This window comes from Cryptomeria japonica, chromosome 11, assembly GCF_030272615.1.
Source record: "Cryptomeria japonica chromosome 11, Sugi_1.0, whole genome shotgun sequence".
Classification (NCBI taxonomy): domain Eukaryota; kingdom Viridiplantae; phylum Streptophyta; class Pinopsida; order Cupressales; family Cupressaceae; genus Cryptomeria; species Cryptomeria japonica.
The window spans coordinates 282096038-282109800 of record NC_081415.1 but is presented as its reverse complement, the minus strand read 5'-3'; the positions used below and the strand labels follow the sequence as shown (position 1 = coordinate 282109800).

The 13763-nt window shown below is 32.4% G+C and overlaps 1 protein-coding gene across 1 annotated transcript; it reads left to right on the top strand.

Moving 5' to 3' along the window:
* The first annotated feature begins 655 nt into the window (after positions 1-655).
* Positions 656-12301, top strand: LOC131047477 (probable LRR receptor-like serine/threonine-protein kinase At4g36180). Its single transcript, XM_059214557.1, has 3 exons — positions 656-814; positions 9691-11568; positions 11601-12301. The coding sequence occupies exons 1-3, from the start codon at positions 656-658 to the stop codon at positions 12108-12110; spliced, it is 2547 nt and encodes an 848-aa protein (XP_059070540.1). The 3' UTR covers positions 12111-12301.
* The last annotated feature ends 1462 nt before the right edge of the window (positions 12302-13763 follow it).

Below are 13763 nucleotides of genomic sequence, written 5' to 3'. Positions count from 1 at the left end.
CATGCCAAGTCTGCTAGAAATTGATCTGGCAGATGTCATTCATTACTTCACCAATGTAGTAAACTGGGAGCAGTAAGATGGTGTTGATGGTGAAGACGAAGTTCACATAAGTGAAGATGAACCTAAGTTTGTGCCATGCACACAAGAGGATGGGAAGAAACTGCCAAGGCAAATAAGACAATTCTTAAGACTTCCAGTGCAGAGAATGAATGAATCTTCACGTGGAGATAAGAAAGGGGTTCTATGTCTTGGTAGCCAGTCACAGATCTTGACATCTGATGAGTACATTCAAAGGGAAAAAGATAAAGAGGCTGGAAGGAAAAGAGAAGAGGAATTGGCAGAGTGGAAGAAAGAGCAGATGAGACAGAGGAAGGCACAACGTGAAGCAAAAGCGATAGAAAAGGAGGCTATGACGGTGGAAAAACAGGCCAAAAAATTGCAGGAATCCCAAGATAAGTTCATTCGAAGGCAAGACAAGGCAAAGAAAGATGCAGAAGCAAAGCTTGAGAAGGAGAGGATGAAAGCTGAAAAGGTAGCCAAGCGTGCGAAGAGGACAAAAGATGTTGCCACAGTCATAGAAACTCTACCCATCTGACACCCAATTCTCATGGAAATGATGAACCTCTTGTCCCCAACCTTTGCAACTATTAATACTATGGAAGTTGGGACTACACCTGGACCCTCAGACACTGTGCAACTTACTTCAGGTGTAAACCAGGCATTGCTTGCTCAAATAGCAAGTTGCTTACAATCCCCTCCCAGCGAAGAAAACAATTTTGGTGGGCTAGACCCTAGTAGGCCACAGTCTGTTGGGGTTGGATTTGTCACACCTCCTCCATTTAATCCCCAAATGGAGAATTGATATAACTGTGATGTGATTAATACCCAAATTGAGAGAAGATTTTGAGTTTCGATATAACTGTGATGTGATTATAGAATGACATACTGCCATATTTTGTAATGTGTTCAGAACTCTGTTGTTTTCAGATATCTCAGATGGATATTCCAATTAATTGACGGTGTTGTTGTAAATCTGATATGTTTGTTTTTTGTGATGTGATATTTCTCATATGTCAGTTGAATTGATCTCGTATATTTCTCACTATCAAAAAAGGCCACATAAGTGTTCAAATTACTCACTATCAAAAAGGCCATATCAATGGCATTTGATTATTCACATGCCACTGATATGTCCTCTTTTGATAGTGAGAAATTTGAACACTTATAAATATTCAAGTTGCAGTCATCATATTATAAGTATTCAAATTGCAATCATCATATATAAATTGCAATGTGTAATATGTCTACTAGGTCATTGCATAGAAATGATAAAAGGAAGTGTCCCATTTGTAAAAAGGCACCAGACAAAGAACTAGTTTCTATTGCCTTACAAGATATCTTGTTAGTTGCCAAGTTATCCTTCTTGGCAGTATCTAACAAGACATCTTTTAAGGCAATATAAGACAATTCTTTGTTTGGTTCTTTTTCTCAAATAGGGCACTTCCTTTTGATCAATATGAACTAAGTGTGTTTCTTGCATTAATATGAACTAAGTGAGGAATTTAAACAAATTGAAACACAAACGATTCAGAAATTGAAACATAAACAAATAAGAAATTGCATTGTCTACTAGATCATTGCCAAAGTATAGATCAAAAAAAGAGAAGATTGAAACATATGAACTAAGTGAGGATTTTAAACAAATTGAAAAAGAACAAAATTTTGAATTTGAAACATAAACAAATTAGAAATTGCATTGTCTACTAGATCATTGCAAAACTACAATTCCAACAAAGAGAAGATTGAAACATATGAACTAAGTGAGAAATTTAAACAAATTGATTCAACACAAACAATTCAGAAATTAAAACATAAATAGTTCACAAATTGCATTGTCTACTAGATCATTGTCAAAGTAAAGTCATATGGACTTTACCTGAGAGGCATGCTTGTTGTCTTTGACATAGTGAGTCCTAGATCATTGCCTGCCATAACAATCACAACAAAATGCAAAACAAACTAAGGTGTGTTAAGAAACACATTTAATAAGAAATGCATAACTACCTAAGATATCTACACAAATTAATATAAAATGTAAGCATTAAAGGCATAATCTCCAAAGAATTGAAGTGTTTTAATAAACACATTTACATTGATATGATGATCTTCCACAAGTATGGTTCTTCTCTCGATGCTCTGGCACGCTTGCAAAAAACAACAATAATCGAGGGTAGCGTAACGTTGTAACAACAAATCATCCATACATTATTGAATGCATAAGTACATACATATACATATCTAGCTACATACATATGCACATGTCTATAGAATTGCACATATACACATATACATACATATGCATATGCATATGTATAACGTACATACATATTGCAAAGAAATAGTTACCTAAGGAATGTGCAAAGGGAATTTCCAGAACTCAGAAATATGCAATGAATTGGATTGTAATCAAAGTGACATGGAAAATTTTGTCTTATAATATAATTCGAATGTGCAATGCATTCAATTGTGGTAGCTACCAATTTTCAAATTTGAATTTTTGTGGGAAACATTTGTTCATGTCATATTGAATATGCAAACCTCCATTGCTTCGAATTGTTTAGTTTTATTCTACACACACACACATGTATATGTGTGTATGGACAATAACCATATATGTATGTGTGTGTGTGTGGATGACAAACACATAGGCACACTAAACTGTAAGAGAGCATTGAAATGAAATTGTAAACCGCATACAAAGAAATTGTCAATATACAAAGTATAATGAAGCTACGAAAGAGCATAAACCATCATTGGACATCCAACATCATTGTTAATATTATTTACATTGACTATATTGAAAGAAATGCTGGTTTACTGAAAATAATATAATTTAAATTGAAAGATTTATAACATTTAACATTGACTGTAGAAGAAATTTAGTTTTTCAATGTGTACCAATCTGAATGATCGCCCTTGAATAAGGAAACTGTTGTTGATTACAGCAAGTTCTGTGGCTATATGGTTATTGTCCATATACATATAAAAATATATATAGACAATAACCATATAGCCAAAGAACTCGCATCAACCATCGTTATAGAATATATTATGCTATTGTGTGTTTCTTCATGTATACATATACATGTATATATATACATATGCATATACATGTATATATATACATATGTAAATGTACATACATGTACACATGTATATATACATATAAATATATATGTATATGTGTGTATATATATGTATGCGTATACATATATATGGACAATCACCATATAGGCAGAGAACTTGAAACTGTATATAACAAGGAGACAAACTAAAAACATGAGATGCAGGAGTAAAATATGTAACTGTGATGTGATTGAAAACTGGATATTGCTGATATTCTATTAGAGAGTGAACAATTCCTTCATTGAACATCTTTCAACAAAAAATAAATGGTACTGTATAAATATATATAGAGAGACAAATCATTGAAATGAAACCCTCAATGCCATTGAGAGAAATGATGAAAAACAAATCTATTTTTGTAACTCATCATTGAACATCTTTCAACAAAATAAAATGGTATTGTGTCTCTATTTGTGTATGCATGCTAATATAGACAATAACCATATAGCCAGAGAACTCAAAAAAGCCATGCAGGAGTTGTAAATATGTAACTATACATATATATATATATATATATATATATATATATATATATATACACGGACATAGGTACAAAACTTGAAACGTTATATAACATTAACCATATAGCCAAAGAACTCAAAAAAGCCATGCAGGAGTTATAAGTATGTAACTATGTTGTGTGTGTGTGTGTGTGTATAGAAACACAAACATAGGTACAAAACTTGAAACATTATATAACAAGGAGAGAAACTAGAAGCACGAGAAAGTGAACTATGATGTAATTGAAAATTGGATATTATTGATATTCTACTAGATAGTGAACAATTACATCATTGAACATCTTTCAACAACAAAGAAAATGCTACCATATAAATATATATACAGAGAGAGATCATTGAAATGAAACCCTCAATGCCATTGAGATAAATGATGAAAAACAAATCTATTTCTGTAACTCATCATTGAACATATTTGAACAAAATAAAATGGTATCGTGTCTCTATTTCTGTATGCATGATAATATAGACAGTAACCATATAGCTGAAAATAAAATGAGTAAATGGCTAAATGATGTTGTTGTATTTCTCATATGAAATTTATTGGAAGTAATGTATGGTATGCCTGATAATATTATTTACAGTGAGTATATTAACAAATTGAAGGCAGAGCAAACAATGAAAATGCCACAAAAAATCTTCATTTCCCTAAGTTTTTAGGGCCAAAAGGATAGCAAGAGTTTGTGCCACATGTACACACCCACACACACACACACACACACACACACACACACACACACACATATGTGTGTATATATGTATATCTGTATATATGTAATGATAAATAATGAAGGGGTTTCGAATAATCATGAAAAATAATCAATCTTTTTTGCATTCTCTGTAATGATTTTGGCATTATAAATAGAGAGACACCATTTAACAGCCCACCCATAAAAGGAAATGATAAATAATGAAGGGGTTTCGAACTATTATGAGCAATAATCAATTTTTTCACATTCACTGTAATGATTTCAGCATTATAAACAAAGAGACACCATTTAACAGTGCACCCATAAAAGGAAATGATAAATAATGAAGGGGTTTCGAACAATTATAAACAATAATCAATTTTTTTCGCATTCACTGTAATGATTTCGGCATTATAAACAGAGAGACACCATTTAATAGTGCACCCATAAAAGGAAATGATAAATAATGAAGGGGTTTCGAACAATTATAAACAATAATCATTTTTTTTCGCATTCACTGTAATGATTTCAGCATTATAAACAGAGAGACACCATTTAACAGTGCACCCATAAAAGGAAATGATAAATAATGAAGGGGTTTCAAACTATTATGAACAATAATCAATTTTTTTCACATTAACTGTAATGATTTTGGCATTATAAACAAAAAAACACCATTTAACAGTGCAACCAAAAAATGAAATGAAAAATAATGAAGGGGTTTCGAAGTAAAGGAAAAGATATTCAATTATTTTGCCATTTTGTGTCAGGATTTCAGCATTAACAAAGCATTGAAATGAAACCCTAAACCGCATACGAAGAAATCATCAATAGACAAAGCATAATGCAGCTGCGAAGGAGCAAAACCGTCATTGGACATCCAATATGCAATATGGACGAGTTATTGTTACTTGGGAGCCGAGGTTGCGGAGGAGGCCGCCGACGAAGGCTCATGAAGTTGCAAGTGCAAATGCCAGGAAAAATATTTATTTCCCTAAGTTTTTAGGGCAAAAAAGATAGCGGGAGTTTGTGCCACGTGGGGCCACCATACCTCTGCGGGAAGGGGGTTATGGGTGGTCAACATATTTTTTGACCACCCATTTTAAACATTTTTACATTCATCATTTTCTTTAATTATATGCATGTCATAATTTTTTCGGTTAATTATTTTTTATAAAAAGGTGAAATATATTAGTTTTTAGGTATTTTATAAATGGATATCGGTGTTTTGGTGTGCGGGTATTGGCACAAAAGAGGTCAAGTATCGATCAACACTTTGAAATGGCCACTTTTTGACCTTTCGACTCATAACGACCCATAGAGATCGGATCGTTACTACCCAGAAGCCAGATCAATAGGTTTAAGAAGTTAAGTCGCATATGAAGACAACCAAAAAAAATATTCAAAATTCAATATATTGTTTAGGATCTGTGGGTGCACGAAGTTAGCTATGACGACTACTAGTGCTCTTCCCCTAAGTGAGAAAAGTGTCGATGCATTCTTATTTTTATTCCTCGACTAGGACAAAAATGTTGGAAACTTGGAGGCATCTTCTCACAACTCTAATCGAGTCAAGTCAAATCATCATGTATGCAACAAGCAGTCAAAATGAAATGATACCATTGATTTTAGTGGAGAAAATTGAGTGTCATTTTAAGGACAATGAGCTGGAAAATGATCAACAATTATGGCTGACAAAAGCATAACTGGTTTAAGAAAAGTCTCGCCGTCTAGGAATGGAGTAGAGGCAAATCTAAAACACGCAGTTTGAACTTGTTCTAAAACCATTAAGGTCTTATTCAATCCCTACGAAATTTGGGTGTTGCTTTTCTATTCTTTCCTCAACTTGTCAAAATGATTAATTAGACTTTAGTAGTAGGGGTGAATCTTTGTCTAGATACCATCTCTAAGTAATAGCAATTTCCATATTGAAGCTATTGTCATAAATTAATAGACATTTGTGATTATTGATTATGTCTATAATATTAATTTAATAATTTATCATACTAAAGTCAAGGGCATGAATTTGTAAATCTTATTTATTTAACTATAAAGTATGATTACAAATTATTATTACTACATGTACCATTATACATCTTCTATGATTTGTTTATGTGAAATGTTCAAAAGCCAATGTTGTATTAATGCAAGGAAGTGAATTTCCATTTTAGCATAGCTATGTAAGGTCATTCTTTAAAAGTGCTTCTGTTTAATTTTTTTACAAAAATCCTGTATCTTCAAAAGAATCCTAAGAAACAATATAAAATATAAAATGTTAAATAATGATATTATTGAAACTTTAGGGCTACTATTACAAGTCTAAACCTTGGAGATCATTTTCTTGCATTATTCAAATTTGATCTTACATGAATTTATAGAATTGACAAGGAAGATAATACTAGCACGAGTAGGTAGTTGACCTACTTGTAAAATTCTAAGGTAGAACCTCTTTTAATTAGAGGTAAATTTTAAGTGCCATGCAAGTGAAAGAATTTCATTTTCCATCATTAGTGCGATGATTTAATTTTCATGAAGATTAGATAATTCTTGTCATTGATGATAACATCTTTCCAAAAACAAAAAGTTCCTTGTAAGACTTAAACCCTAGGATATTGATTTCAAGTTTGGGAATTAGATAAATCTAATAAAATATAGTAAAACGTTCTAAGGGAAAATTGAGGTATAGGAAAAACCTTGCAGTTGTGTAAAATGGTAAATGTTAAAAATATATACAAAGGATTTTGTATCTTGCCAAAGTATTTAAGTATGCATTGATACATTAGTCTATGGTGTAGTAGAATGCATTGATGTCGATGATTACTTATAAAGCTTCTATTAGTGAACATAGACTATCAAATTGTAACTAGAGAGATTTGATTTGTAATGATTACTTTCATATTAATGACTTAAGGTTTTCAAGATATTATCACAAACGTCTTAATTTGATGTTCATTGGTAATTGAACTTGACTCATGCAAAATTCCTTCTAGAAATCATAGTTGTATTCTAATTATAAAGAGCAAGGCGTGAACTATCAATCGTCATCTCAAGGAAGTATGCTCTTAATAATCTTTAGGCTTGTAGTTATGCATATCTTAGTGTAACTGTGATTTAAAGTTATATTTCATTTTTTTTAAAGTTAAATCAAGAGGATAGGCATAGACCCATGCACTTGTATGACTTGAATGCCCTTGCATACACTTGAATGCTCTTATGTGCTATCGTATCCTCTTGTAATTATTATTTTTGCCTATCTTTAGAGTTTTCTATACTTATTCATGTGTTCATAAGCTTTTTTGTGCATGATACTATTTCAAGAATTTCAAAATATAGTGATTGGTTTCTTAACTAACAATCTTACACTTTAACTGGTTTTCATGTGTGAATATTATTTTCAAATGATGTACATGCATAAATAGATGCTTATGAAAGCCTATAGGTGCTTTTATAGACTTGTAGACAAACCTATAATGTTGCACTTGTATGCATTTATGTGCTTTTGTATTCCTTGTATGTTGGTATGTATTCTAGAGTCCTCCATTGGATTCTGTTGGAAATCATAATAATGTTACCATGTGTTTTTTTGTGTATTTGAGATGGATCTCAAATCACCGAATCGATATTAGTTAGACAAGTAGAGTTGTTGCATTAGAATGTAGATATATCATACCACATAGATTTCATTGCTCTTACCAATATTGCATTGCTATGCATCCACAATGTTGGGTTGGGTATTCTTCATGTTAGGAAGAATTTTGGGGGAGTGTAAATGCTTCATGGTTCAATGGATAAGCACTCTAATAATGTCCACACCCATGGTGTACTAGAGGGAGATAGGTGTCGAGAGTTCATGTCAAGATTGTCATCATGATTTGTACATAATATATTCATTGTATTCAACCTTGTGGTCCATTGTAAAGGAATATGTTCCCCTATGTTTTGCCTTGTTATTATTTTATGTACTCAAGCTTTATGTCAAAATATAATTTCATGACTCCGGCCTTCTATATTTCAACATGTGGTATTAATTTATTTTTGATTATGTGTATTTTATGAATTATGTTAATTTGATATTATCATGGTCCTTACAAAACATGGATGTAATTAAGTAACGATCTTAAGAAGTTAAGGTCCCTATGAAACCTACACTATGTACTATTTTACAATGGGTTTAGGTTACAAACTTTATCTTCCCTCTATATCATATTCTCCATTTTCTAATGCCTTTATCATTTATTATTTTCAAAAATTGCACCTTTCTTCACTTCAAAAAGGGTTGTTTCTTACTCTTTCCACTTCCTTTGAACTCATTCAAAACATTCACACTTTTACCTTTCCACCTAAACAAGAGATATATTTTGTCAATGATTCTAAAGTCTCATTTGATCACCCCTTTTCCTCCTACACACAAGAAATTCCTTAAGATATCCAATCAACACATTTTTCCTATGCATATTATCAAGTGCTTGTGCTTTCCCCCAAGAATATCGATCCTTTTGAGCTAAAATCAAACACATTCTAACACATAGGAATTGTTACTCATACTCTTATTAATCCAACTATTTCTTCTTTGTATAATACATGAAATTGGGGATCACCTTTGTCTATCTCATTATTATTCAACTATTATTTTGTTCAAATCACCTATATCATAATACGAGAAAAACATCTACACATTTATATTGACTTTTCTTTATTGTGAGATGAGATCATCTATTTCAGCATATTGTATTAGCCTCTACCATTCTTATCTCTAGCACTTGGTATAGAGTCCATTTCTATCTTTCTATCTTATGTCGTTTTGTTATGCATTATATAGCACATGTAGCTTTATTTGTTTACTTGTTGGCATTCATGGTGGAACGATCTTCTCACCATATAATAATTCCTCTATTTGTTTGTTTTATTTTTATTATATTTTGGGCATGATACAAAGTATAGAGATAAATTTCACATTGCATACTCTTTAATTTTATTAACCTAAAAGTTTCCTTCCTTTATTTTTAATGTATTTTTCTTGTATATTTATGTGTTTCTTATGTCTCCATATGTATGTGTGATGCTTTTACATAAAAAAAATTTAGGGTTAAAAATTGTAACACTATTGTTGTGCAATTTTTTTTTATCTAATACATTTGTTTGAAAGTTCATAGTTTCGTAGGCATTATCATTGTGCTTGAAGAATTATACTTAATCTAAAGTATCCATTTTGAATTTGTTCCTCTCTTAAAAAATCATTTCAAATGAATAGCATTGGAAAGAGTCCATTACTTTAGTTTTGTGAGCCTTAGTCTTAGGAACGTGCACAATATGGATGTCCTTCCCATGAATCTGATGCCCTCCTTCGCATCAAAGCCCCCTTCAATGACTCTCGCGGCTCACTCTCTTCGTGGGTAAATGGAACCGACTGTTGCAGCTGGGATGGAATATCCTGCGACAATCACACCAACCATGTTGTCTCCCTTTATTTAATCGGCCTTGACGGTGTCATATCTGAAAGCCTGTGCCAACTTCGTTTTCTCACATCACTGGAGATATATAGAGTAACAGGTACTACCACTCTTCCTCCCTGTTTGGGAAATCTCACTTACATGGAATTTCTACATTTATCTTCTAATGAATTGAGTGGGATGATTCCATCTTCCCTTTGTTTGCTCACCCGACTTACATACCTTAATCTTAGTGAAAATATGTTCAATGGAGCCATACCTTCCTGTTTGGGCGGCCTTTCTTCTTTAACTACGCTTGAACTTGATGACAATATGTTCAATGGAAGCATACCTTCCTGTTTGGGCAACCTTTCTTCTTTAAATGTACTTCTCCTTTCCGGGAATGAATTAAGTGGAAGCATACCGGCTTCTCTGGGTAATCTTTCATCTCTTTCTTATCTTGTCCTTTCCGGGAATGAATTAAGTGGGAGTATACCAGATTTTCTTGGAAGCCTTTCTTCTTTAAATGTACTTTCCCTTGGAAGCAATCAACTGAACGGTATCATCCCATATTCCTTGGGCAACCTCTCTTTACTGTGGTATGTCGATGTTAGCAGTAACAACCTAACTGGGACCGTTCCCCCTTCATTTGCTCGGCTTTCCTCCCTCGCTAGTTTCAATGCTGATGGCAATCATTTCAATGAAACCATCTTTCCATCGTCATTTCCAGCTTCCTTACAAGTTCTGTCCCTGTCATTAAAACAGTCGGTTCCAGAAACTTTCTTTAACAACCTTACAAACCTTAGGGCTTTGCATTTATACGATTGCGTGCTAAATATTAGCAAAACCTGGATTCCACCCTTTCAGTTATCCCAGTTACAATCAGTGTCATGTATGATTGACGGTGAAGTTCCACCATGGCTTTCAACACAATTCTCGCTTGAAGGGCTGAAATTAGTTAACACTGGTCTAGTGGGACAGATTCCCTCTTGGCTATGCGAAAACAGTCCTCACTTGAGCACTCTAAATCTTTCAGGAAATCATTTAGAAGGAAGTTTATTTTTGAATGCTTCAATATGCATGCATCTAGAAATTCTAGATCTTTCTAGAAATAAATTGAGTGGGCCCATCCCATCAATGTGCTCTCCTAGTATGGCAACATTGACTCTCAGAGACAATTTGTTCAGTGGCAATATACCTGTGAGTTTGTCCAAATGCTCTTCCCTCATAGTCTTAAATTTGGGAAATAATAGGTTGGAAGGAACCTTACCACATGAGTTCAGTCAGTTAAGTGAATTATACTCATTAATTGTTCATAATAATAAGCTCAAAGGATCATTGCCCTCCTCAATAGCAAATTGTTCAGAGTTACAAATTCTTGATATTGGGAATAATTTATTTGGAGAAGAAATACCACCATCACTTAAAAATCTTTCAATGCTGAGAGTATTGGTGATGAAGGGGAATAATTTTACAGGTAGCATTCCTCCAGAGCTTGGCCAATTAATGAACCTCCAGATTTTACTTCTTTCTTCCAATAGTGTCTCGGGTCCAATTCCACACACAATTGTATTGTTGCAAGCAATGATGTTAGAAAGCCAAGATGGTTATCTATTGTCCAATCCTAATACTACAGAATTATATCATGATGGAATTGATATGACTTTGAAAGGCACAAATCAGCACTACACATATATTCTTTCTACTCTCACATGCATAGATCTCTCAAACAATAAACTGGAGGGAGAAATTCCTTTTTTAATTTTGGAAAATTGAAGGGGTTGAGGCTTCTAAACCTTTCAATGAACAACTTGAATGGGACCATTCCAAATAGTTTGGGAGAAATGAGACAGTTGGAGGAACTGGACCTTTCAAGAAATCATTTTTCTGGACAAATTCCTGCAGAGCTTGAATCTCTAAGTTATTTGGGCTCACTGAATTTATCAAACAACAATCTTTCAGGAAGTATACCACAAGGACGACATATAACTGGTACATTTGGAGAATCCTCTTATTCAGGGAATCCAAATTTATGGGGCTGCCCCTTACCCCAAAATTGTTCTTGGCCACAATTTGTTGCCCCTCCTCCTCTAGTTTTAGTAAACAAAGGAAATAAAATCATTGAATATCCATGGTATAAGATAGCAGTGGGACTATCATATGGAGCAGCTTTTGGAGGGATAATTTCATTGATTGTGTTAAAAATCAATTGGAGAAGGAAGTACTTCAATAAAATTGATACAATCTTGAAGTTTTTATTTCCATGGATGAAGAATTGGACACTATGAAGGGATGGATCTATAATTTATTGAAATGTTAGAGGTGAACTCTAGTGTTCCCTATTGTTTGAAGTATCTATCATAGGTCAAAATATTATAAAGCTAAAATGTAAAGGAGACTACTATAATCTTTTTCAAGACAAATTTTCATTGGCTCTTATATATGTAGATTGTTTATGTTATCTCAAAATTGAATAATTAAACATATTTTATTTGTTATTAATATAAAATTTTGTGTATAGGAATTTGTTTATGGTCAAGATGAGATTTCTTGCTCCATGTCTCTCGCTACAGTTGGTAGCCTCACTCAACATAATATTCTATAAAGGTTTATTATTTGTTCTAAATCAAGACTATACTAGATAATAAATCTTTGTATCACAATTTTTACAATTCTCTAATTTATTGCACATAGTTTTAAAAAGGACCTACTTGCAATAAAAAGTTCTTGTACTTCTCTAAAGAAAAGAAAGCTTTAATTTTTTTAAAATAGCTATTTTTTTTCAAAATTGTAAAAGAAAGAATGTTTGATGAACACATGATGTACCACTAGCAATATAGTTCTAAAAAAAAATTGAGTTGTAAATGATATATAAAAGGTTGATAGTTTTTTGTTTACTAAAAATGAATGAAATATCTTTCTTCTTCACTCAAAAACACCAAATATATCCCCACTTTCATTTCACAATGTTGTACATTTATAGGTTCTTGTTACCCATTAAATAATCACCTTGTTTATTTCTTTTTTTTTTTTCTAAAAATTATAGAGGAATTCTATTATAATACTTTAATTGTTGAATGAATATTTAATTAGCCACAAGCTTATACCATGTATTTTGGAGTAGTTTTTGAGATATTAGAAAATCATTGTGACTCAATATTATAGTTCCATGTTAAAATAAATATTAATATTATATCTACTTCAATCTTGCTTGTATATCCAAAGATATTATAAAATAAGATGATCATATATTAATTTTAAATATATGACTAAAACCTTTAATATTGTTGAATACTTGAGGGCATTCCAATTTAGATATGTATGTTTGGCATATGCTACTTGATCAATTGATCGCATGTAAAAAATAAAAGAAACATGGTTATTAACTATTACTCATAAAATATTAGGAATGTATTTAAGATTTAATAATTTTTAATTAATTAAAATATTTTGACTAATATAGATGTGGCTTTTTTTTTTTGGAGAGGGGGAGGGGTGCAAAGGGCCAAGGCCAGAAAAGATAAGACTAATATAGATGTGTTACTTAATCAAAACAACATAGAAACTGATTCTACTTGGTGCATTTCTCAATTTCAACCTACAATTTATGAAATTCTCATACCTTTAACCCCCTTTGTATCTTTAAAAGTGATAGCTATTACTTCCATACAATCATTAGCACATTTACTAAAGATTAAAATGCATATTTTACATGGAATATCTGCATATTTTATATGACCAAATGTAAAAAGGACGTGTAGCCCTAAGGTGAAAATGCATATTTTACATGGAATATCTGCCACATAAATAGATGAACCCTCGATAGATTCCATATAAAACTACATAGTATTGCATGATTCTATGATACAAATTAGACCCATGTAGGATTCCATAAAACATCCTATAACCAATGCCAATGAGACTTCTTGAACCACGTGTCC

Excerpts from the sequence above, each read along its gene's own strand:
- LOC131047477 (XM_059214557.1), top strand. The coding sequence starts at position 656 with ATGGAAGTTGGGACTACACCTGGACCCTCAGACACTGTGCAACTTACT. Across the intron at positions 815-9,690 it reads GTAGGCCACAGTCTGTTGGG|GAACGTGCACAATATGGATG; the intron begins GTTGGATTTGTC and ends CCTTAGTCTTAG. Across the intron at positions 11,569-11,600 it reads CAAACAATAAACTGGAGGGA|GGGTTGAGGCTTCTAAACCT; the intron begins GAAATTCCTTTT and ends GGAAAATTGAAG.